Source organism: Oncorhynchus nerka, linkage group LG27 (assembly GCF_034236695.1).
Source record: "Oncorhynchus nerka isolate Pitt River linkage group LG27, Oner_Uvic_2.0, whole genome shotgun sequence".
Classification (NCBI taxonomy): domain Eukaryota; kingdom Metazoa; phylum Chordata; class Actinopteri; order Salmoniformes; family Salmonidae; genus Oncorhynchus; species Oncorhynchus nerka.
Genome location: NC_088422.1, coordinates 47,015,861 through 47,040,994, shown reverse-complemented (window position 1 = coordinate 47,040,994; position 25,134 = coordinate 47,015,861). Strand labels below are relative to the sequence as shown.

The following is a 25,134-nucleotide window of genomic DNA, read 5'->3' as shown; positions in this document are numbered from 1 at the left end:
CACAATGGAAAGATGTTTAAAAATGTTTTTGTGTTATCCTCTATGATTTTTAAATGCATTGTATCCACATGAGGTTGTATTATGTTTTTTTCTTTTGTCAAATAAATCAAATCATACATATCCCGCGCCCGAAGCTACATCCATAATCAGTAGAACGTTCTGATTGGAGAATGAACAGGAAACTATGAAAATCAGTTTTTAGCTTCTATGTTTTGAGCTAGAGGTCTGCTATTGGGCCAACACACACGCTATGATTCTAAACACATTCGTTAAATCAATGCTTGTAGCTCTGTTAGTCCAATAATATTATTCTGGTTTGAAATATTACTTGTGTTTTACATTTTGTACATAATAAAGTATTTATAATAAAGTGTGTGTTTTAATTTTTCCATCATGATGATAAACTTGAATCGCCTTCGTTTGTGAAATCCATAAAGAAAACTACATTCTGCCATTTATTTCTGTCTCATTTTGATGACGTCAGAAAATCGCGTAAATAACTTGGGACGGAGTTGCTAAACACTGAGTGAACAGTGAACTTGACCGATTTTACAGATTTAAACCTGGTTGTAGTCATTTAAAAGCCGTTATGGCTTCAGGGGAAGGATTTAAGGTGAGTCAGACTTATTTGTGCATGCTCATGTTAGATTAGCACACTGTCAAACGCTGCCTATTGCCTTTTCTGTTTGCTTAAATCTGTTGTAAACTCGCCGCAAGCAGCATATCGAAATGGAATCTTCACAGGACCTTAATGTTTTTGTTTACATTCTTTTTTTTTTGCCTCTTTAGGTATCATCTTTGAAAGACAAAGTGACTTTGATCACAGGTGCCAGCTCGGGCATCGGGGCAGGGACAAGCATCATGTTCGCTAAACTTGGTGCCTTGCTCGCATTGAACGGGCGCGACGTGGAAAACCTCACCAACATAGCAAAACAGTGCACGGACCTGGGTGCTGCGGAGGTACAGTCCAGTGTGCAATTCATGTCATTGTCATGTTGATACAAAGTAACATATCATTTACGCTGACATGGTGTAGTATTTGTTACAGAGTAGCTAACTATAACGTTCTACATTCAGTCCTTCTTCCCAGGTGGGTGAGTTGTCACTATAGTAGAATGGTCTAAATTAAAATGTGCAAAATCCGCACCGAGGTATAGACTCGGGTTGGATATTCGCCTGTAGCTTTCCTTACGTCCACGAACAGCAGTTAACATAGCCATTGCTCCTAAAACTTTAAAAACGGGTTCTAGCTAACACTTTTTTTTGGTGGATTTACATATCGCACTATTTTAAATTATTTATTTACATTTTTGAATTTCAATTGTCCTGACCTCAAACAAGGTTCAGAATGTCCACTGACTACCCTTCTATATTGCACACCTTTTTCATCTCACACGATTTTAAATTAATTTTTCCAAATGTAACATTTCAATAGTTCCTTGGTCATGTGACCTACTGACTACAAACAGGGTTCAGAATGTACACTCAGTGGACGTACACATTGCACACCCTTTAGTTTGTCCATTTTCATCTCACATGATTTTACATGAACTAATGTAATTCAATAGCTCTTTGGTCATGTGACCTACTGGACTCAAACTACTTTCAGAATGTCAACAGACTGGTGGAAACGGGCGCCGCGAGGCATCCAGTGAGGTAACGCGACCGATCCCTGAGAAGCTGGCGGAGCCCCGGGGAGAGTTCTCTTTTATTTGTGACGTGCAGGGTTCCCTGGAATAGGTTCGCCCTGGAAAGCGTTGCGGTTTCGGTGCCGTCCGGTGAGCTCTCCCTGGCCCTTGAAAATCCAGGGGAGAGTGTGTAAATCTTACGCCAGGCCGTACCCATATCCGCAGCAGGTCTCCAAGGTGAACAGCCTCTGGCAAGTGGGGAGTTTGACTGGGGAGGTGCACCTGTCAAACAGTAATGCAGGTGTCCTAAGGCGAGCTTAGGGAGGACATAAACTTCCCGTGGAGAAGAAGGGCTAAAGCTTGCTTGATCTTGACTTTCAGTATGAATACAGACCGTGAAAGCGGGGCCTCACGATCCTTCTGAATTTTTGGCTTTTAAGCAGGAGGTATCAAATGTTAACACAGTGATAACTGGCTTGTGGCGGCCTAGCGTTTATAATGACGTGGCTTTTCGATCTTTCGATGTCGGCTCTTCCTATCATTGTGAATCAGAATTCACCAAGCGTTGATCACTCGTAGACGACCTGATTCTGGGTCAGGGTTTAATACGTAGCAGAGCAGCTTACTCGCTGTGATCTATTGAAAGTCAGCCCTCGATCCAAGCATTTGTCGGGGACGGAAGGCATCTTCCTCCACCATCCTCCTCCTTTACTTAAGGTTTACCAGGTCCACGGAGAAGGGCCAGACACAGAGTGTGAGAGATCCCAGGCAGGTGGGTAGAAGGCATAAGACATTGACATGGGGCTCTGGATAGGTTGGGGGCTAGGTGGTGGTCGCCCGTCCTCTGGTGGGACTGTGAGTCAGGTTGGGACTCGCTGTGGAATTCAAAAGGTTACCAGGTGCACGAGGAGGCCTCCCCCAAGGCGGGGGGCACTCAGTCTGAGCAGGAGCGGCCGGACTCGGACTGGGGGCAGCACTCATGCTGTGGAGGTTGGGTTGGGGACTTCGTCTCTGAGTGGATAAAAGCGGGCAGGTCACCAGGTGCCCTGAGCTTATTTCAGGTTACCAGGTGCACAAGGAGGCCTCCATCAAGGCGGGGGGGCACTCAGATTCCAAGCAGGGGCGGCTGGACTCAGGCCATGGAGGTTGGAGTGGGGACTTGGGTGGGTTACCAGGAGCACAGAGCCTGTTTCGGGTTACCAGGTGCACGTGGTTCCTGACAGCGGGACAATAGACATCTTAGCAATTCCAGGGAGTAAGCTATATTCTAAGGCCAAGGGAGAGGGGTGTTGGCCGGGTAGGGAGAGTAGGTCTGGAGGTCTGTAGTTCCAGGGAATAAGCTATACACTCTCAGGCCCAGGGAGAAGGTGGGCAGGGAGTGTAAGCCTAGAGGCCAGGAGTCACCAGGTCAATGGGGGTCTGCCTGGAGGTCAGGAAGGCCCAAGTGAATAGGTGTGTAAGTGACACAGTCCTTCAGGGGGGCAGAGCAGGCACATTAATGTAAAATCGTGTGAGATGAAAATGGACAAACAAAAGGGTGTGCAATGTTCAGGCCCACTGTTTTGACATTCTGAACCTTGTTTGAAGTCACTAGGTCACATGACCAAGGAGCTATTGAAATTCTGAAGTTTACCAAATTTATGTAAAAACATGTGAAATGACAATGGACAAACTAAAGGGTGTGCAATATAGGAGGATAGTCAGTGGACATTCTGAACCTTGTTTGAGTCCAGTAGGTCACATGTCCAAGGAGCTATTGAAATTCAAATGTAAAAAAAAAAAAAAAAGTTTGTACTTTTTACGCTGCCTAACTAATTAAATTAGGAATACAAAATGCTGCTCACATTTCCACGTTAATTTGCTTTGCAATGCTAATAAATGTCCAAATTGTGTAAATAAGACCTGTGCAATGTTGTGCGCAATTTTTCCAACATCATGTCACTTATTTGGAGCCTGTGGCTCTAGTGGTTTGAAAGCTATTGAGGTTTGGAAGCGTGAATATCCGTCAAATGTCCAACCTGAAACTGTCTTTACCTTGGTAAAATCCGCCCACTAGTTCCCTTGGCGAGCTATATCAAACCCCCCTAATTACAATATCTGTATTATGACAGTACCACACTAACAAAAGTGATGAATGAGTAACATGATCTATCCATTGCTGCCCACCAGCCCTTGCTTGTACCAGGGGACCTGACCAACGAGGACACCGTAAAGAAGACAGTGGAACTGACCATTGCCCACTTTGGCCGGCTGGATGTGCTGATCAATAGCGCTGGCATTCTGGCCATGGGCAGCATTGAGACAGGTGACCTGGCTCAGTATGACAAGGTCATGAACGTCAACGTCAGGTAGGATTAGCAGACCTATAATACCCTGAAGAATAGACTTCATGATAGACTGAAGATTATATGTAACATAGGGCCTTGAATGACATATCTAGGGCACCACAAACTAAAAAATAAGCTTTCATTAGATGAAGCCTGTAATCTATGTTCTGTGTTTTATTAATTGCAGTGCATTGTTATGCAAAATCATGTACGAGAAGATCATTTCAGTATTTTTCAGACACTAACATCTCTACTTGGACTGTCCCCCCCGTTTCTTTCTGAATGTTTTTGTTATTCCACAGATCAGTGTACCATCTGACTCAGCTGTGTGTGCCCCACCTCATCAGGACTAAGGGTTCTATTGTCAATGTGTCCAGTGTCAACGGGCAACGATCAGTGAGTATTACCAGACCATCGGGGGTTTGTGTGTGTTTCTTTGTCATTCTTTTGTAGCGGAGGCAAGTCCGGCTCATGCTCTCTTGATGAGGTAGCCCTGCCTCTGACAAAAAATAATAATAATCCGTGTCACCTGCCCGAAATGGAAATGTACTCCTAGCCTTATGGTTAAGATGTTGGATTCCCAAACAGGAGACTGAGCTTCAGATCCCACCTGTGACACTATTCCAGTATGATTTCTGATGCACACAATTGTACATTTGTTTCTAGTTCCCAGGTGTCCTTGCCTATTGTATGTCCAAGTCTGCTATTGACCAATTCACACGATGCATAGCACTTGGTAAGAATGATTTGTTTTTCTCCCATTCACTTTTCATTCTATTTTCTGTAATATGTATTATTATTAGTGGGTGAAAATAAAGGAGATACTCATACGACTCATATTTCTCCCAGAGCTAGCTTCGAAGCAGGTGCGAGTGAACTCTGTCTGGTATGTCAAGTCTGTTTTGATACTTAATTATTATTTGTTATGTAGTTATTACGACCATATTGATCTCTCTCTGTTGTCTTTCCCCTTCCAGTCCTGGTGTGATCATAACAGATGTCCACAGGAGAGCAGGCCTGGATGAGGAGCAGTATGCTCAGGTAACCTACTATGTTATACAGGGACCTAAACACATTGCTTTACAAGGTTGTGTTCACTGGATGGCGTTCCAAAATGTATGTACTGTATATTGTAAAATGTCAATGTTTAGAGAGCTCATGGCTTACTATATGACAGAGAATGTTGTCAGTCACCTAGTTATAATGCAATATCTTTTTGTCTCTCTGAACGCACTCACTTGCTCTCTCCTACCCCGTCTCTCTTTCTCTCCATTTTCCTCTCTCCTCCCCCTTCAGTTCCTTGAGAAGTGTAAGCAGACCCACGCCCTGGGGAGACCAGGTGAGGTGGAGGAGGTGGCCCATGCCATAGCATTCCTGGCGTCAGATGCTGCCACCTTCATTACCGGGGTCAACCTACCGGTGGATGGGGGGCGCCACGCCATGTGTCCAAGATAATATCCTGTGACATGATCATTGACTGGCAGCCGATACAAACCTGAACTGTCTCCCTTGGTTTGTGTCATTTAAAAAAAAATATATTTGAGTCTAGACAGACAGAATATAATGAAATGTAATAGTATGCTATAAAAGTGAAATCATGTCAAGATCCTTTCGTTCTTCTGTGTTCAACTAGATGACTGTACGCTTAGATGGGAGATTGGGTTTCAAACTGGAACATGAGTGCCCTCGTGGTGAAGATGTGAAGTGTAAGAGTTTTTACACTTGAAAAGGGAAAACTTTTCATGTTTCAGTTTCAATAATACTTGAGCTATTTTACAACGACAACAAAAAGCCTCGGTGTGCACTATGACAATAATGAATTCAATATTTTATTGACAACTTTTATTGAAAACTAACTCCGTTCAAGGTGTCTTTGTAGCTAACCATTTAAAATGTTAAAACACAATGGTCTTCTTGAGTTTCAAATATTTATTGAACACCTGAATGTTGAAGAAAAGGAAAGTGAAAACTAGAAGCTGCAATATTTTGAAGCAGACCGAGGATCTGCAAAGATGAATGAATGAGCATTATAACCACTAACATCTATCCCTTAACCTAAACAAAAATCTGCTGTCTGACTCAGATGTGTTAAAGTAATGAAATAAATGCAAATGGAGGGCTCTGAGTTGTGTGATGAGAGGTATTCTGAGTTTATGGTTGGTGTGATGAGAGGTATTCTGAGTTCATGGTTGGTTGGTCTGTAGAGTATCACAAACATGGTCAACAATAAGGTGTAAAACAGTAAGTGTAATAGCATTAAACGGTCCAAATACAGTACAGTTTTGAAGAACAAAAAAGATAACGAAATCCATGAAGCCCCAAATGTATGCAAAATAACAAATGCTCTGATGATGGGAAGTGTAATAGATGACAAAGTCGCAAAACCCATGGACATTAAATAACATAAATTAGCATGTTGGGATCCACTGTATACAACAAAAAGCTTTGCATAATTATATACATTCAACAAGTAATAAAAACAAGACCTAAATCTTCAATAATAGCTTCAGACTCGGACAAAGGGGATACAATGATGATGCAGGGGGAAAAAGCTGTTTTGTTAGCTTGAAAAGTGAGTTTGATTTTTAAAAATGACTTGCATTTGTAATGTATAAAAAAATATTCCCTTTTGAAATATAAAAGGCATGTAGATATATTCTGTCAAGATTAAACAAGGCCCACCACGGGAGTCGGTTAATTATTTTAGCACCAGGTATCAGGTGTCATCTCTGTTTCTCAGTTGAAAGCACCATAGCTCGATGAGAGGTAGACAGACTGACACTCTTCTGGATCCACTCTCTCTTACAAGCTTCAATTCACTTGACTAGGGAAACGCACATCAGACATGTTTGTGTGTGTGAATGCAATCGTTTTTCATAGCCTGGTGGGCATTTCTTCTGCACCAAGTCACAAGTACAAGTAGATTCATACCTCGTCTGCAGACTAGGCAGGAGAAGATGGCTGGAAAGCATACACCTGTGGATGTATGATAGGAACTATTCCTACACCTGAATGTTATGATACTATTATATCCAATGTTTTGAGATCACTGTAAACCTGAATTGCTTTGAAAAGTTGCAGAACGAGATGTCTATTGCACTTTTATATTAAGATATACATGTAACATGTATAAATAATATGTATATGTGTGACATTTAACAAGATGTACTGCATAACATGCTAATACATGTATAATCTTTCCCTATTACTTTATACATCTTTCATTACATGTTGAGTGCAGACCATGAAAAGGAATAATTTAAAAACGTTGTCCAAGTATGATGTCAGAAGAGAGATTGTCATATTATTTTCTCTCACTCTGGCATTCAGGGCTCATACTGTGCAACAGTAAAACAAGTCCCTGAAAGAAGCCAAAGCTTAATATCTTCTCCTCAGGCAGGCAGTAGGAACTATAGTGTGAGATGCCCCATTGTATCTCTGCAGTTTCTCCTGGTCAGTCCCTCAATGGCGCCCCCTTTCTGTTTCTGCAGTCCGAGCATATGCTGCAGGGTAAGGGACCTGACCTGCCCTGCATCTCCTGATGGGCCCCAGTATATGGGGACAGGGAGCCCCTCCTAACCTTCACCATCCCCCTTAAGTCACTCCTATGAGGAGGCTGTGTATGTAATGTATTTTGGGCTTCTATAACAACAGGCCTCTATAGGAAGCACACAGGGCCCACCTCTAGGTGGTAGTGTGAGCCAGGCTCTGTGGCTGGTAGGTTATACACGTTCAGGATGGGGAGTAAGTTGGGGTCCTGGGTCTGGAAGATGAAATGGGTCTGGTGCCAGCGGCCATCTTTGATCTGAAAGACAAGGAAGTTCTGCTGGTTAGAAAATCTTTGAGATAAAAGAACAAAAAAACAATTTGAATATTGGAGCACGGAGTATAAAACAACATGCAGAGGCTGAACAGTATTTGGTCATGCTTTGCACTATTTGCAGATTGATATGAAATAAAGCGCCTTCTGAGAGTATTCAGTCGCATCCTTGGACTTTTTCATATTTTTGTTACAGCCTTAATTTAAAATGGATTTAATTCAGATTTGTCACCATTTCAAAGTGGAATTATGTTTTTTAAATGTTTTACAAATTAATAGAAAATGAAAAGGTGAAATATCTTGAGTCAATAAGTATTCAACCCCTTTGTTATGGCAAGCCTAAATAAGTTCAGGAGTAGAAATGTGCTTAACAAGTCAAGTTGCACAGACTCACTCTGTGTGAAATAGTGTTTAAAAATATTTTTGAATGTCTACCTCATCTCTGTACCCCACACACACACACACATGCACAATTATCTGTAAGGTCCCTCATTCAAGCAGTGAATTTCAAACACAGATTCAACCACAAAGACCAGGGTTGTTTCCCCAATGCCTCAGAAAGAAGGGTACCTATTGGTAGATGGGTAAAAAAACAGACATTGACCATTCCTTTGAGCGTGGTGAAGTTATTATTAGTTACACTTTGGATGGTGTATCAATACATCCAGTTACAGAAATAATACAGGTGTATTACGCAGTTGCCGGAGAGGAGAGAAACCGCTCAAGGATTTCACTATGAGGCCAATGGTCACTTTAAAACAGTTACAGAGTTGAATGGTAGTTACTCCATTATACTAATGTAATTGACAGAGTGAAAAGAAGGAAGCCTGACAAAACAAATATTCCAAGGCATACATCCTGTTTGCAACAAGGCGCTAAAGTAATACTGTAAAAAATATAGCAAATTCAACACATTACTGAGTACCACTCTCCATATTTTCAAGCATAGTGATGGCTGTATCATGTTACAGGTGTGCTTGTAATCATTAAGGACTGGTGAGTTTTTCAGGATGAAAATTAAACAAAATACAGCTAAGCACAGGCAAAATCCTAGAGGAAAACCTGGTTCAGTCTGCTTTCCACCAGACACAGATTAATTCACCTTTCAGCGGGACAATAACCTAAAGCACAAGTCCAAATATACACTGGAGTTGCTTACCAAGAAGACAGTGAATGTTCCTGAGTGGCTGAGTTACAGTTTTGACTAAAATCTACTTGACAATCTATGGCAAGACCTGAAAATTGGTGTCTAACAATGACCAGCAACCAATTTGACAGAGCTTAACATTTTTGAAAATAATAATGGGCAAATGTTGCACAATCCAGGTGTGGAAAGCTTTTATAGACTTACCCAGAAACACTCAGGTCTAATCGGTGCCAAAGCTGCTTCTACAAAGTATTGACTCGGGAATGGAAATACTTCTATAAATTAGATATTTTCAAAACATTTGATAAAAATGGCAAAAAAAACATGATTTCACTTTATGGGGTTTCACATTATGGGGTGTTGTGTGTAGATGGGTGAGACATTTTTATTTTATTTTATTCAGGCTGTAACAACAACAAATTGTGAAATAAGTCAAAGGGTATGAATAATTTCTGGAGGCACTGTACAACTGGGTAATTACATTCTGGTTAGATAAGTAATAATGGAGTATCCTTATTACATGGTATACTGGCGCATTCATGCAAAGTGTTGCAGAGCAATCTTTGATTGGTCAACATACCCAGCAGTCATCCCTCACAACGTGGGGCTCTAAGAGTCCTCCAGCCTGGATCATGTCTCCACTCCAAGCCTTGAAGCGCACAGCGGTGGGGGAGGGCTCCAGGGAGGAACTGTTGGCCCACACAGGGACGTTCAGGCAGTGGATGGTGACGTGTTGCACTGCCTCAGAGCTCAGGAGGTGGAGGAAGTTAATTTGGATGCGACCTACACCAATCTCCAGCTGCAGACAGAGACAAACGTCAACTACCGTTACAATTCCATCCGTAGTCTCTTGTGACAGACGAAACACCCAGCAGGCATGCAAGATTTGATTCTAGGTGCCGAGATGACTAAATCCCCCAAAATCCTATTTGAACTTAAAGGTTAGGGCTTGTCAAAAAGCCACAAAAGACAGGAAATTCAAATGAGCCAGATAGTGAGAGCAATAGAGGTTGATGCTGACCTTGGATACTGTGATGGGTTTCAGACAGGTCTGGCCGCCGCTGCTGAAGTTACACGTCACTTCGATTGTGTCAGCCGAGCAGCCGAGATTTGGGTCGACCCAGTAAGTGCCTTAAGGGAGGGAAAATAAACTGAGTGAAAAGGGATTTTGGATACAGGAGTAGTGTAATTTCACCAGAGTGGACACATATTGACAGCTGAGTTCTGAGGGGCTATGGCAAGGATGTAGTGCTTTTGGAAGAGGTATCACTAGCTTCGTCAGGTATATAGACGTATTGTTTATACCGTAGTTATAGCACATATGAGCCCAGAGTCACGTGCAGGTTAAACTATTGGCCCTAGGACCTAGTAACTGAATAAATTAACCTTATATTTTTCTGTGGAAATAATGTCACAGCTTTTCATGTCTTTCAGTTGACATTAGTTCCAACTTCCTTACCATCGTTCATCCTCTGTTCACAGTCCTTGAGGTCCCGGCAGATGCGTGCTGGGTTGTCGTGGGTGCCTAGCGGGTTCTTCAGGCTCTGGATCAGTGTGCTGAGGTAGTGGAGGGTCTTGAAGATCTCTGTACCCTGGTGGTCCAACATGGGCAGGTCCATGACATGGTAACTCTAGAATGGAATGAGGACAACGGTCACACAGCACCAATAGGAGATAAATTGCCTCTGTATAAGGCAGACACATGATAATGTGCTAAAATGTATGAAGACAAAGTCAACATATGGGGAGCCCATAATCATTGTTTTGTAAGAGACTTACTTCAGTTTTGTACATCTAACTCCATATAACGGGCACCATGTTTGATGTGCACCACACGACATTAACACACACAATTATCCTCTGGCCACATTGATGAATTCCCAAGGGATCATCTCACAGAGTACTCACCTCTGACCTCAGTGCAGCATGGGAATCAATAATGACTTGGAAAGCAGCTCCAATAGCCTCCTTTCTCTGGAAGAGATGACAAAATGACACAGTAAGACCACCCTGGAACACTTACTTTCACGCCTCTTCATCCTTCCTGACACAGTCAAGTTTTAACATAAGGGTAAAGCAGACTTACAAATGTCAGAGAACCAGGGAGACCCTAGAAACCAAAGGAAATAGAAAGTGGGTTTTAATGTATTGTGCAGTCATAGTACAGTATACAAAATAATTCATATTAAAATTAGGTTAACACTGCCACAGAGTAACATAAATAACACAAAGGACTTACTGGGGGCCCGGGTGGTCCACGTGGACCAGGAAGGCCCCTTGGTCCTTGCACGCCCTGTTTATGAAAAGAAACAGAAACACGATTGGATTAATAAACCCCCAATACACTAGACAATAATACTCCATCTGGGGACTGGTCTTGACCAATCAATATTGTGGATTTCATCATTTAAACTCCTTTACCAGGAGAAGCAAAAGCAGCATCAAGCAGCAGTCATCTCTCACTGTCTGAAATTATTCCACAACAGAGGAGGACTAAGGGAAAGGGAAAGGGCTTTGGGCGTCGAAGCTAAATGTACTTTAAGTAGTGTGCTCTCCACACTAAGCAATGGGTTGTGTCCGAAATGGTACCCACTATATAGGGAATAGAGTGCAATTTCAGACGCAACCTGGGTCTATAGGGGATCGGATTCATCAAAGATATGGACACGCACCGTCTCCCCTCGACTCCCTTTGTCACCATGGGGTCCCTGATGGGGAGAGAGAAAAGAAAGAGGGGAAATCCCTCCATTATTGCCAAATAAGAGAGAGGGTTAACATGTGTTGCATATCAGAAGGTATGAGATTTAATGATGTACATACTGGACTACCACTGGGTCCGATGATACCAACTGGGCCTATGGCACCAACATTGCCCTGGAGAGAGAGAAACACCATGGTGATAAAGTAGAAGTATAGGTAGATATCTGACTAGGCAGAGAATCATTTTTACCTGGCCTAACCAGGGGGATAAAATGGCTTTGTAGTTACAGCTACAGCCCAGAGTTTTCCCTGTACAGGTAAAAACTCAGGATCATAATGTCCACATTTTTCTTTTCTCTTCTTACCATCAATCCATGTGGCCCTTTTGGTCCGTGTATCCCGGCTGGGCCGAGATCTCCTGGAGGTCCCTATGGAGATACAACAGCCAGGTCACTCGTTATACAAGTCAGTATTCAACATCCATCCATGTCTGAGGATGTCAGGATATGTGGAAACTGGCCACTAGAGGCAACAGTGAGCGCTTTTACCTTCAAGCATGTTTAGATTTTGCTAGGGTGTTGTGGACGGGGAAGCATCTTCCGATTCCAAAGGTTGCAAGTTCGAATCCAGCGATAAAAATATGTTTTTGATATTTTTGTTTTAAGCTTATCACAAACCTTAACTCTTACCTTAACCATTCAGAGTTAATGATTCAACTTAACCTTAAACACTTCACTTTGGAACAACTTTGAAAGTTGATGTTTGAAGAACATGGATTAACGTCTAATTCTGACATGAGACTGAGAACTTGTTGGATACAAATACGTGTGTTGACAAACATACATGTTGATAATGCACACTGAATGTGAAGTATGACGATATGGGCCAAATGAGTGGAAGGTTGCACCATATGGGTGTATCATCTGTTTAGCATCCTCTGTTGTGTGACTGTGCGTACACTGTATATCAAACTGAAACACTAGGAAAATCTCCAAGTGGAGCACTGGCAGTCATACAACACACTAAATTACTGCCTAAAAGTTCAGTAAAGCCTGCTAACGTCTCTGTTTTCTCAGCTGGCCAGCACCTGCAGAGCAACATCACTACAGAGTAGCAGAGTAACAAAAAGTTATGGCATGTTAAGTGACGTTATGCGTGGGTGCGTTTAATTTATTGTGGACCGTTCTTCTGTCCAAATGCAGCAGTCTTTAATTCTGATTTATCCCTTTCAGGGCAAAAACAAAAAAATGCTACCAAACCGTTTGAGGCTTTAAATTCCTCTCAAGCTCTCTAATAATCTCCAGCCAATCTCTGATTTACCACTGAAAATGGGTTATGCTTTTTGGCGTTGTTTTATCAGAACCATATTTTTGGCCAACTGAGAAGGAGAGGGTCCTTCACTAGAGACATTTAACTATTTGAAATGTTTATGCAAGTATTAATTCAAGAGCAAGATGTGTTTGCTGTGTTTCATTCATTCACCATTGCAGGATTTTTTTCTGGATCAAAAAAGGGCTTAGGTGGTGGGTGTGGCAGGGGGCGTGGTAGGAGGCGTGGCAATGAGCGTGGTCGGCCGTTGCGTGGCTACATTTGAAAGAACATTTTCTTGGCGCTGCAGAGAAAATGACGAAATTTTATGCTAATTTCCTGCAATTCTACAAATTTCTCCCTGGAGCTGAGAATTTGTTTTGCAGTTTAAAAGCTAACTGCCTCCAACTCGACACATTTTGCCATGCAACTGAGAGAAAATGTTGCGGTTTTAAAGCTAATTTCTTGCGATTCAATATAATGTGCCATGGCGTTGAGATAACATTTTACAGTTTTAAAGCTAGTTTCCTGCAATTCTATGCATTTTTCCATGTTATCCACTTTTGCTGTGTTCTTTTGCTCAAACATAAAACAATTAATACTGCTAAATTAATTGTTTTTGGAATTTTCAATTCTCCCTGACTGTCTCCTTTTATTTTGGTGATTGTTAGTTGTCACTAGATTATATTGTAAAAATATATATACATCCATTATCTTCTCTACATACTTTATATCTGGGTTTAGTTGTTTAAGTTTATACTTAAAACATTTTTCCATCCCGAAAATTAATGAGAGAAAAAGAGAGAGAGAAAAAGAGAGAAAAAGAGAAAGAGAGAGAGCAGAAGAGAGAGAGAAATAGAGAGAGAAAGAGAAGCGAAAGAGAGAGAGGGAAAGAGAACAACCACAATTAGTGAAAGAGAGAGAAGCTTCCATTAAAGAAAACCCTCTGAGTTCTATTAGATAGATACCTCTGAATCCACAATATGGCTATGGTCAATAATATCAAAGGCTGGACTGAAATCTAACAGTACAGTTCCCACACTCTTATTATTATCCATTTCTTTCAACCAATCAGTAATTTGTGACAGTGAATGCCCTTCTCTATAAATAAGCATGCTGAAAGTCTGTTTATAATTTGTTTACAGAGAAATAACATTGTATTTGATCAAACACATTTTTTTCCAACAATTTGCTAAGAACTGGCAGCAAGCTTATAGGTCTGCTGTTAGACCCAGTAAAGGCCGCTTTCCAACTCTTGGGTAGCGGAAATACTTTGGCTTATCTCCAGGTCTGAGGACAAGGACTTTCCTCTAGGCTCAGATTAAAGATATGACAGATAGGAGTGGCTATAGAGTCGGCTGCCATCCTAAGTAGCTTTCCATCTAAGTTGTCAATGCCAGGAGGTTTGTCAAGATTGATTGATAACAATCATTTTTCCACCTCTCCCACACTAACTTTACAAAATTCCAACTTGCAATGCTTTTCTTTCATTATTTCCTTTTGTGTGCGTGAATATGATGGCTCACTGTTCGTTGTTGGTATTTCCTGGCCAAGTTAGCCCAATTTGCCAATAAAGTAATCATTAAAATAATTGGCAACATCAAATGGTTTTGTGATGAATAAGCCATCTGATTCGATGAAAGATGAGGTAGAATTTGTCTTTCTGCCCATAATTTCTTAGCTAAGAGAGAATGGCATGCATAGTATTGATATCAGCTCTCTTCTTGGTCACAGACACCTTCAAAAGAAAAGGTAGGGGTGTGGAGCAGAAAACCTGTCAGTATCTGCTGTGACCACCATTTGACTCATGCACCACGACACATCTCCTTCGCATAGAGTTGATCAGGCTGTTGATTGTGGCCTGTGGAATGTTGTCCCTCTCCTCTTCAATGGCTGCGCGAAGTTGCTGGATATTGGCGGGAACTGGAACACACTGTCGTACACGTCGATCCAGAGCATCCCAAATGTGCTCAATGGGTGACATGTCTGGTGAGTAAAGCAACCCATGGAAGAACCTTTTGTGTACAGACCCTTACAACATGGGGCTGTGCATTATCGTGCTGAAAAATGGGACGATGGCGGTGGATGAATGGCATGGAAATGGGCCTCAGGATCTCGTCACGGTATTTCTGCTGTAAATACATTTGTACACAACATTTGAGAGAAATAAGCTTTATGTGCGTATGGAACATTTCTGGGATCTTTATTTTAGTTAATGAAACATGGGACCAACAGTTTACGTGTTACGTTTATATTTTTGTTGAGTATATAGAGAGAAAGAGAGAGGAAGAGAAAGAGAGAGAGAGAGAACAACCACAATTAGTGAAAGAGAGGAGCTTATATATATATATATATTGCTTTCCACACCTGGATTGTGCAACATTTGCCCATTATTCTTTTCAAAATTCTACAAGCTACGTCAAATTGGTTGTTGATCATTGCTAGACAACCATTTTCAGGTCTTGCCATAGATTTTCAAGTAGATTTAAGTCAAAACTGTAACTCTGCCACTCAGGAACAGTGCAGTTGCGGTGACCGTATTACCGCCACATCGGCGGTCACAATCCATGAAGGCAGTCAAATTCCACATGACCATTTAGTCTCAGTAATTAGGAATCCAAAGTTCTGATGCTGCTGTTGGTTATTAGTAGCCTACCAAACTTGCTAACTGCCTGGTACTCAGCACTCTGTTGTCCCTCTAATCCCTCTGACATCAATGCAAATGTATTTGAAAATCTAATCAAAGACATCATGAGAACCCATGAGCTCATGTATCGCAACATTTCTATAGGTTATGCAATTGTGTGAGAAAACAGAGTGATGGCCTCTATTAAAAAGAGGTTCCCAACAGCTTTCTATAGGCTCGGCCTACTATATTTAGTTCTAAACTTTCCTAATATTAATCATATTGTTTATCTTTACAACAGGAGTATACCCTACCTGGCTGGCATGAAAATGAACCGTGGGAAAAGTCATTTTTTTGCGACTTTTTTGAATCACACCTCATGTAGCCTAGCCCATAGTCCTATACGTTTTGATAAGGTTTGTATCACAACAAAAGTGGCCAAATTAAGCACATTCATCTGCTTTACAAGGGCTGTAGAGCCTAACTGGCATACAGAAGCAGCACGTGAGTTTATAGCCTACTGCTGTGTGCGCATTGCTGCGCTTATAATGTGAAGAAATACTGTAGAAATGTATTAACATTTTAAGCTAAACGTTCTGAACTGCGTAAAACAGTTTTTTATGCCAATGTTTGTATTAATTTGGGATCTATTGCATTCCACAACTGTCCTAGACTATGTTTGGAGTATTTATTTTATCACACAGAATAAGTCAACTTTTGTACTATGGGAATAGTAGATTGACATAGGCTAATGCTTTTGTTGTTCGTTAGGCCTTACTCATCTTGTTGGCTGATTTGCCCAAAATATAACGCTTCAGGACAAAAATGGAATTCCTTTGCCACATTTTTTGCAGTATTACTTTAGTGCCTTGTTGCAAGCAGGATGCATGTTTTGGAATATTTATATTCTGTACAGGCTTCCTTCTTTTTACTCTGTCAATTGGGTTAGTATTGTGGATCCATCCTCAGTTTTCTCCTATCACAGCCATCAAAGTATGTAACTGTTTTAAAGTCACCATTGGCCTCATAGTAAAATCCCTGAGCGGTTTCCTTCCTCTCTGGCAACTGAGTTTGTAGTGACTGGGTGTATTGATACACCATCCAAAGTGTAATTAATAACTTTACCATGCTCAAATGTATATTTATTTATTTATTTTTACTCATCTAGAAGAAGGTGCCCTTTCTTTGCAAAGCATTTTGGGCTCCCGAGTGGTGCAGCCGTCTAAGGCACTGCATCTCAGTGCAAGACTACAGTTCCTGGTTTGATTCCAGGCTGTATCACATCCGACCGTGATTGGGAGTCCCATAGGGCAGTGCATAATTGGCCCAGCGTAGTCCGGGTTTGACTGGGGTAGGCCGCCATTGTAAATAAGAATTTGTTCTTAACTGACTTGCTTAGTTAAATAAAGGTTACATTTAAAAACAAATTATAATAATTGAAAACATCCCTGGTCTTTGTGGTTGACTCTGTGTTTGAAATTCACTGCTCGACTGAGGGACCTTACACACAATTGTATGTGTGGCGTACAGAGATGAGATGTTAAAAACTATTTTTGCACACAAAGTGAGTCCATGCAACTTATTATGTGATTTATTAAGCACATTTTTACTCCTGAACTTATTTAGGCTTTTCATAACAAAGGGGTTGAATACTAATTGACTCAAGACATTTCAGCTTTTCATTTGTAATTAATTTGTCAATTTAATCCATTTTAAATTCAGGCTGTAACACAAAATGTGGAAAAAGTCAATGGGTGTGAATACTTTATGCTGGGACTGTAATTAGATTGTTGCTCATGCCACAGCATAAAACAGGTGTGTTCAGAATGTTCTAGCGAGTCCATGTCTGAAAGGGAAGCTGTTGTTTTTAGCACCTGATAATGCCAAGCTGTTATTGTTTTATCTTGCACCCTTTGCACAATAAATCAAGTTGTATTCTCAGTGTACGTTTTAAGCCTTTAAGCGCACAAGGTGACAGCCAGCCTTGTCACACCCACATTTACGGATTAGGTCATTCTTGTGGGGGAAAATGTATAGATGATTAATGAATTGTTTCCTTTGATCATGTGACTCAGGTGGGAGATGAAAACGGAGGGAAGTGTAGCGTACCTTTGGTCCAAACATTCCGAGAACCCCTGGGTACCCTGATTCACCTGTGTCACCCTGAGGAGAGGAGAGAGACGGAAACATCTTCATCTTCATCAACCAGCATCATCACATATTCTAGTCATTACCATAAGTCTGTGGTCATTACTCATTACCAACCAAATAACCTTTGAGTTACAGATGCAAACGATGGCAAACCGGTTTGGTGACCAAGAATTTTCAGTCAAGTGAGACTGAACAGGGCTACATAATGAGCAACTTCTTCTCTGACTCCGCACTATTGCTATGTTACTCACAGGCTGTCCTTTGGGCCCCTGGTGACCCTGTTTCCCTGGCAACCCCATTCCACCAATGTGGCCTCTTTTCCCTAAAGGTCCAGTTTGGCCTGGGAGACCCCTCTCACCCTGTGACACACGCACACATGGACAGAAACCAGTTTTAATGGAATAACAAGCAAAGTGCATATTCCTTTTTCTTAACACCGTAAACAATGTCTAACATGATAAACATGATGGGTCTCTATAGTTCATTCTCGCATGTTCTCTTCTCTCTCACCTTCGATCCAAAGAGGCCCTGATCGCCTGGAAGCCCTGGCACTCCCGTTTTACCGTGGTTTCCAGCTTTGCCGATAATACCAAACTCTCCGTCGTCCCCTTGCTCACCCTGAGGAGTGAACACACAGAGCTGATGGTGACTGAAGCCTTACAGAAAACATAACTTGAGCATTAAGATGCATTGATATTTACGAGCACATAGAGAGAACGTTCGCTAAGTCTTTTGTTAGACCATGCTTCGATATTGATAGGATCGAAAGAAAGGAGTGCTGCTCTCGGATCAGCTTTCTCCATTTAAATCTTACCGTAACATTATAACTATTCCACAATACTGAAAACGAATCAGCTCCTAGAGAGATATTACCAGCTATGGCTGCAAATAGGCTATTGAAGCAGCTTATTGTGGTTACCCAATAATAGTGCAGTAAATCATTGCACACATGTTATGACACATCATGAAACACATTGAGGCAAGCCTTTTTTGTGAGTACATACCGTGCATAATGGCAATAATGACTATAGTTGCTCTGCGAAACTCCATATTTTGGTGAGTACCAAATGTATTTTGATGTTATAACATCTGCAGAGTAGGTTAATGGGACTTTGAATTGAAGGATCCTGGGTGTCAGGATCTCCCCAAGCCCAGATACTGGTTCATTGTAGCCTATGTACTTATTAATGCAGTCATCTCGGTTTTCATTTGAAGCATAATTTTATCCTTCACTTGTTTGTAGCAATTGCAAATACTTTGTATTTTTAGTCAACTTTGTTCTGAAGTTATTCGCAGTCACAGTCAGATGGATAGCTTAAATAACTTGATTCTATATTCAGCGGAGATCTTCTGTGAACAAAGTGATGTGGAAGGGCAAAAAAGCATCTGACGATGCACTTTGGCTGCACTATGAGTGTTCTGGATCACTCGTAGATGTGCAACAGTATTTAAGAGCCATGTTACCAAAGAAAGGCTCTGGGAAACACCTTGGCTACTAAAGATACATTCTAAGAAGGTTCTAACAATGATCTTAATGCTAAAAAGGCTCTGGGAAATGAGGCCCTGGTCATTTCAGTCAGGGAGGAGTACACAGTTATTGTCTGTTCTTACCTTTACTCCTTTGTCTCCGTCTTTCCCAGGATGGCCGTCCATTCCAGGCTGGCCCTCAAGGCCTTCTCTGCCCACAACTCCCTTTGGGCCAGTATGACCCTCTGGACCCTAGGAAATACACAGAAATAAGCATATATTTCATAACCTGCATTCTAGTACATGAGAAATCCCGCTATGCCCTCCGGCGAACCATCAAACAGGCGTTAATACAGGGCTAAGACTGAATCCTACTACAAAGGGAAACACAGCCATGAGCTGCCCAGTGACACAAGCCTACCAGACGAGCTAAATGACTTCTATGCGTGCTTTGAGGCAAGCAACACAGAAGCATGCTTGAGAGCACCAGCTGTTCCGGACAACTGTGTGATCACGCTCTCTGTAGCCGATGTGAGTAAGACCTTTAAACAGGTCAACATTCACAAGGCCGCAAGGTCAGATGGATTACCAGGACGTGTACTCAAAGCATGCACTGACCAACTGGCAAGTGTCTTCACTGACATTTTCAACCTGTCCCTGACCGAGTCTGTAATACCAACACGTTTCAAGCAGACCACAATAGTCCCTGTGCCCAAGAACACCAAGGTAACCTGCCTAAATGACTACAGACACGTAGCACTCACATCTGTAGTCATGAAGTGCTTTGAAAGGCTGGTCATGGCTCACATCAACACCATTATCCCAGAAACCCTAGACCCACTCCAATTTTCATACCTCCCAAACAGATCCACAGATGCCGCAATCTCTATTGCACTCCACTCTGCCCTTTCCCACCTGAACAAAAATAACACTTATGTGAGAATGCTATTCATTGACTACAGCTCAGCATTCAAGAGCCCTCAAAGCTCATCACTAAGTTAAGGACCCTGACTAAACACCTCCCTGTGCAACTGGATCCTGGACTTCCTAACGGCTGCCCCCAGGTGGTAAGGGTAGGTAACAACACAACTGCCACACTGATCCTCAACACGGTGGACCCTCAGGGGTGTGTGCTCAGTCCCCTCTTGTACTCCCCGTTCACCTATGACTGCATGGCCAAGCATGACTCCAACACCATCATTAAGTTTGCCGACAACACAACAGTGTTAGGCCTGATCACCGACAACGATGAGACAGCCTATAGGGAGGAGGTCAGACACCTGGCAGTGTGGTGCCAGGATAACAACCTCTCCTTTAACGTGATCAAGACAAAGGAGATGATCGTGGACTATAGGAAAAGGAGGACCGAGCACGCCCCCCTTCTCAATGACGGGACTGTAGTGGAGCAGGTTGAGAGCTTCAAGTTCCTTGAGGCAACTGCTTGGCCTCTGACCGCAAGGCACTACAGGGGGTAGTGCGTGCGGCCCAGTGCATCACTGGGGCCAAGCTTCCAGCCAATCAGTACCTCTATACCAGGCGGTATCAGAAGAAGGCCCTAAAAATTGCCAAAGACTCCAGCCACCCTAGTCATAGACTGTTCTTTCTGCTACCACACGGCAAGCGGTACCGGAGCGCCAAGTCTACTTCCAAAAGGCCTCTTAACAGCTTCTACCCCCAAGCCATAAGACTCTTGAACAGCTAACCAAATGGCTACCCAGACTATTTTTTATTTATTTATTGTTTACTTCAGTTTATTTAGTAAATACTTTCTTAACACTTATTTATTTTCTTAAAACTGCTTTGATGGTTAAGGGCTTGTAAGTAAGCATTTTAACCTAAGGTTGTATTCGGCGCAGGTGACAATTACAATTTGATTTGATTCAATCAATGAAATTAGGTACACGTTGCATTGCTTTACAAACTAGGTGTCCCACTTACCAGTGGTCCTTTGGTCCCAGATTCACCTCGCTTCCCCCATTTGCCTTTCTGACCCTGGAGTAGATCAGAGTACACAACAGTCAACAACCAACCGTGACATGATGTCATCATACCATAGGTTAAAATCAATCACACTGTGTCTGGTTCAAACAGATGTGTCATGATGTGAAGTGAACAGGTGTTATGGTATACAATGACACTGGATACTACAGATATGTTGTTACTTGTCAAGGTCTGTTGTCCTTACTTGATCACCTTTGGATCCTTTTGGCCCCTGTATTCCCCTTGATCCAGGATGTCCCTACAATAGGAATGCATACATGATGAATAGCTGGATACTGTATTTATGTGGATACTGTCAGTGTAAGTAATCACATATTAGCAGGTCATAAACATAACCATTGGCTCACAGGTAGTCCAGTTGCTCCAGCCTTGCCTCTTTCTCCATCCACTCCTTCCTGGCCCTGAGAAGTAGACGTGTGTTAACATTTCCACGCATGAAGCAAGTTTATTCAAGTAAAGTAACTTTCTTACTAGATTGGTTATTACCCCTATTTTATACAGTATATCCTGGCCAATGAAAGAATAACGTCAAAACGATGTCCCACTCACTAAGTATCCGGGGTCACCTGGTTCTCCTCGGACTCCCCTGTCTCCAGTAGGACCCTTGTTTCAGATGAGAAACATATACAATGAAGCATATAGATAATTAGCTACAGCCGCACACTAACACCAAACACTGCTGTAGGTCGGAGGGATACATGATGTGAGGAACTCACTCTGTCACCTTGTGGACCAGGAGGGCCTTCCACCTTACTGTCTTCCCCCTGTTCCCCCTGGAAAAAAATCATACAGGAAAACATATGTCGTTTTTTATGCATTGTATGTATGATCATAGCTGCAAAACCAATTTGCCTCCAGGATAATACATTTAAACTTCAAACTTGAACTTGAGACTGTGTAAAGTGAAATTATGTGAAATTTAATTGGATTCCTAAACAATGGAGTATTCAAATAAATCGAGGGCTTTTGTTGACAGTAAACCGGCAGCTTCCAATTAAATGGAATCAAGACTGCATTAAACGTTCCAGTGGACTTTACATGGACTGATGAATGATGTGGGATGCTTGTAGTATTATATAGTGCATGTGTTGTGTATGTGCTTGGAGATATAGAAGAGGAAACAGGGGAGAAGGGATCCAAAACGTAACGATTTATGAGCAGTGGCACAATTTGGGTCTCATTAGAAAGTAAGCAAGGTTGTCAAATGTCATTATGAGTTTATCATTATCGGTAAACAGGAAACTGCTTAATATCGAAGTCCTATTTATCACAGCTGAACCATGATTGATCTCCTGAATAATGATGACAAGGAGTATTCCAAAGCAGTTTGTGGCCAATGTCCCCTGAGTTAATGAGATGTGCCTTGGTGCATGCCATCAAACAATTATATTTGATCACTTCTTGCAGGATTATCAAACTATAACAGCAACACAGGCAGTGAGGTCGATTCTCTCAGTGTATGCACACATGCAGCTATTACCAATGGGTAGGGCTAGGAGTTTTCCTGACCACCTGGCCTGACCAGGAGAAACTCTGGAACCCTAAAGTTTTGTACCTACCTAGTCAGGATAGACTAGCCATACCAATTTGTTATAACAGGATATGTGGGACATAATGTGGATTGACCATAGAACAGACAAACAAAATAACAGTCAGTGTTGGGTCAGTCATCACTAAACCCAAACCGTCACAGGCCATGAGTCCAGGCCCACTTGGATAGTAGAATTTGAGAGAGCTATTACAAACAGACAGGACTGTGGGAAGTGTACCTTTTCACCTTTTGGTCCAGGAGGTCCCAGTGTGCCCTGTCGTCCTGTGTGGCCCTAAAATAACAGATGGTGTAAGTCATCACGGAACACAACTCAATACCTCTGACTTAGTTTGGGCAACCTATTGTGCAAAATATCACAGACGACAATGCTCTCTACTGATCAATCATCTTTAGTTTTTCTAGATTCTACAAAAATCTCAGTAATATTGAGTCAAAGACACCCGATTCAATGATATAAGGGTCATTCTTACCTCATATCCTGGAATGCCTGGTTCACCTTGTTGGCCCATTCTACCCGGGGAACCCTGTGAACATCACATGATCCGTCTTAGTGACCTACAACACTAAGAAACCTCCACATCAGAGTCAGATCTGTAGAAGAGCCTTACCACTGGTCCAATGGTTCCTCTCGATCCTTTTGGCCCGACAAATCCTGCCTCTCCTTGTTCACCAATTGGCCCAGTCTCTCCCAGGTGACCCATATGACCCTTGCTGCCCTGGAGAAGGGTCGCCAAAGAGCAGGCATACAATATTAGCAAGGTCACCTTTCTGTCATTAGGAAGTGGTGTGTGGATAGATGTACTATGTCAACTGTCCATTTTAAAACCGCCCATTGGCTGAGCACTTTAATCATAGTGTGGTGACTTGGAAGGCCATTGACCCTTATGTCTGTTGACCACAATTACAAGCAGTCACCAAAGTTTCTTTACAAAACAAGACTATGGTAAAACGACTAACAGGTTTCAGGGAATTAAATGAGAGTGTCAGACGGAGGCCTATTAAAGAACTGCAGGCACTGAGCTGACATACAGTACATACCTTCTCCCCTGGTTTTCCTCTTTCACCAAACTTGCCAGGTTTACCCTCCTGACCCTGGAAGACATGAGTCAATAGACCATTACTTGAACTGCAATAAACATATAATAACATATGACAAAGACGAGGCAATGGTTAGAACAATGTCATAAGCAGTTTGCTTTCTACTCTTAAGAAAGTAAAACAATTGTTTGTTGGAGAGACAAAGAAGTGTTATGAATCCTACAGTATTTGGCACATAGTAGACTACATTGTTCATCCGACAACCAGTGGAGTTAAGTCTGACTTACGTGAACCTGAGAGTTAAGTACAGGAAATGTAAGGTTACATTTCGGAATGTAATAATCCTACGTTTGGACACTCACCCTCAAGCCCACTAAGCCAGGAGGTCCAGGAGACCCTTCCTTTCCTTTCAGTCCGATCTCACCCCTCTCTCCTTTACCCCCCTCCGGTCCCATGTCACCCTTCTCGCCCTGAGCACAGAACCATAGGGAAGATGCACTCAGACGTGACCAGATACAATACTTCACCGGTGTAGATCTTGGTGGTAGTAACAGATATTCAAATAACTTTGAAGGCCGACGTGGAGAAGTGTTCCATGTGAACAGCAGTTGAATATGGTGCAGACGTGCATCTGTGAGTTTTAAGGCGTTAAGCCACTGCACTCCTAGTAGAGTTGTCCTGCATCGTTTGACTGACAATTGGTAATATGTCGATTGCTGGAGAGAGGATAATGATGCGCGCGTGTGCGAGCAAGCGCTTCTGTATGTGTGTGTGCGTGCGTGTGTTCACGCACAACACAACACTTACTATCCAGCAGCTTGGCTCAGATGGACATGGAACCTCCTTGTGCTTCTCTGAATCACCACTGTATTTCTGTCAGAACTCCTGACAGACGGAAGAGCTCAAAATAGGCCAGCTGCCTATTATTTTCACTCAGTGTCAACAGCATACAGTACATATACAGTACTTGAGTCTGACTGAAAGTAACTGTCATTCCAGCTAAGTGTACAGTACAGTTCATTATCTTCATATGAATATAGCTGTGATGATCTAATAAAGGTTTGAATCGACCTTCTCTTGTGAATGGCTGATTGAAATAGTGAAAGTTATCATAAAAACACCCTCTTCTGATTTACAAATCATTGGCTATCACATGGCTGAATCCTATTTGGAGATACAAGGGTGCAACTCTAACTGGCAGGGCCTCCCGTGTGGCACAGTGGTCTAAAGCACTGCATCGCAGTGGTAGCTGTGCGACTAAAGGTTCTGGGTTCGAGTCCAGGCTCTGTCGCACCCGGCTGCGACCGGAAGACCCATGGGGCGGCGCACAATTGGCCCAGCGTCGTCTGGGTTAGGGGAGGGTTTTGCG

The 25,134-nt window shown here is 42.3% G+C and overlaps 2 protein-coding genes across 2 annotated transcripts in view; one reads left to right on the top strand and one right to left on the bottom strand.

The window, feature by feature from the left end:
• Positions 1 to 478: 478 nt before the first annotated feature.
• On the top strand, positions 479 to 6,080 carry zgc:101858 (uncharacterized protein LOC449555 homolog). The gene is made up of 8 exons (XM_029638432.2): positions 479 to 613; positions 790 to 960; positions 3,798 to 3,976; positions 4,258 to 4,351; positions 4,622 to 4,691; positions 4,805 to 4,841; positions 4,933 to 4,996; positions 5,252 to 6,080. Exons 1-8 carry the CDS (start codon positions 590 to 592, stop codon positions 5,408 to 5,410), a joined length of 798 nt encoding a protein of 265 aa, XP_029494292.1. The 5' UTR covers positions 479 to 589; the 3' UTR covers positions 5,411 to 6,080.
• A 107-nt stretch (positions 6,081 to 6,187) lies between these two features.
• col27a1b (collagen, type XXVII, alpha 1b) overlaps positions 6,188 to 25,134 on the bottom strand; it is a 136,465-nt gene continuing 117,518 nt past the window's right edge. The window contains exons 37-60 of the mRNA XM_029638431.2: positions 24,128 to 24,235; positions 23,766 to 23,819; positions 23,336 to 23,443; positions 23,198 to 23,251; positions 22,945 to 22,998; positions 21,892 to 21,948; positions 21,725 to 21,778; positions 21,523 to 21,576; positions 21,360 to 21,413; positions 21,113 to 21,166; positions 19,319 to 19,426; positions 18,218 to 18,325; positions 17,959 to 18,066; positions 17,666 to 17,719; positions 11,988 to 12,050; positions 11,743 to 11,796; positions 11,595 to 11,630; positions 11,162 to 11,215; positions 11,009 to 11,032; positions 10,831 to 10,896; positions 10,382 to 10,553; positions 9,944 to 10,053; positions 9,503 to 9,721; positions 6,188 to 7,760 (exon numbers count right to left, since the gene is read on the bottom strand). Of these exons, the coding sequence (XP_029494291.1) occupies positions 7,614 to 7,760; positions 9,503 to 9,721; positions 9,944 to 10,053; positions 10,382 to 10,553; positions 10,831 to 10,896; positions 11,009 to 11,032; positions 11,162 to 11,215; positions 11,595 to 11,630; positions 11,743 to 11,796; positions 11,988 to 12,050; positions 17,666 to 17,719; positions 17,959 to 18,066; positions 18,218 to 18,325; positions 19,319 to 19,426; positions 21,113 to 21,166; positions 21,360 to 21,413; positions 21,523 to 21,576; positions 21,725 to 21,778; positions 21,892 to 21,948; positions 22,945 to 22,998; positions 23,198 to 23,251; positions 23,336 to 23,443; positions 23,766 to 23,819; positions 24,128 to 24,235 (1,974 nt within the window). The 3' untranslated portion in view covers positions 6,188 to 7,613. The remainder of the gene's footprint in view (positions 7,761 to 9,502; positions 9,722 to 9,943; positions 10,054 to 10,381; positions 10,554 to 10,830; positions 10,897 to 11,008; positions 11,033 to 11,161; positions 11,216 to 11,594; positions 11,631 to 11,742; positions 11,797 to 11,987; positions 12,051 to 17,665; positions 17,720 to 17,958; positions 18,067 to 18,217; positions 18,326 to 19,318; positions 19,427 to 21,112; positions 21,167 to 21,359; positions 21,414 to 21,522; positions 21,577 to 21,724; positions 21,779 to 21,891; positions 21,949 to 22,944; positions 22,999 to 23,197; positions 23,252 to 23,335; positions 23,444 to 23,765; positions 23,820 to 24,127; positions 24,236 to 25,134) is intronic.

Bases quoted from the DNA above. Each gene is read 5' to 3' on its own strand.
- zgc:101858 (XM_029638432.2), top strand. From the start codon at position 590: ATGGCTTCAGGGGAAGGATTTAAG. The intron at 961-3,797 runs GTACAGTCCAGT...GCTGCCCACCAG, and splicing joins CGGACCTGGGTGCTGCGGAG to CCCTTGCTTGTACCAGGGGA. The intron at 4,842-4,932 runs GTATGTCAAGTC...TTCCCCTTCCAG, and splicing joins GTGCGAGTGAACTCTGTCTG to TCCTGGTGTGATCATAACAG.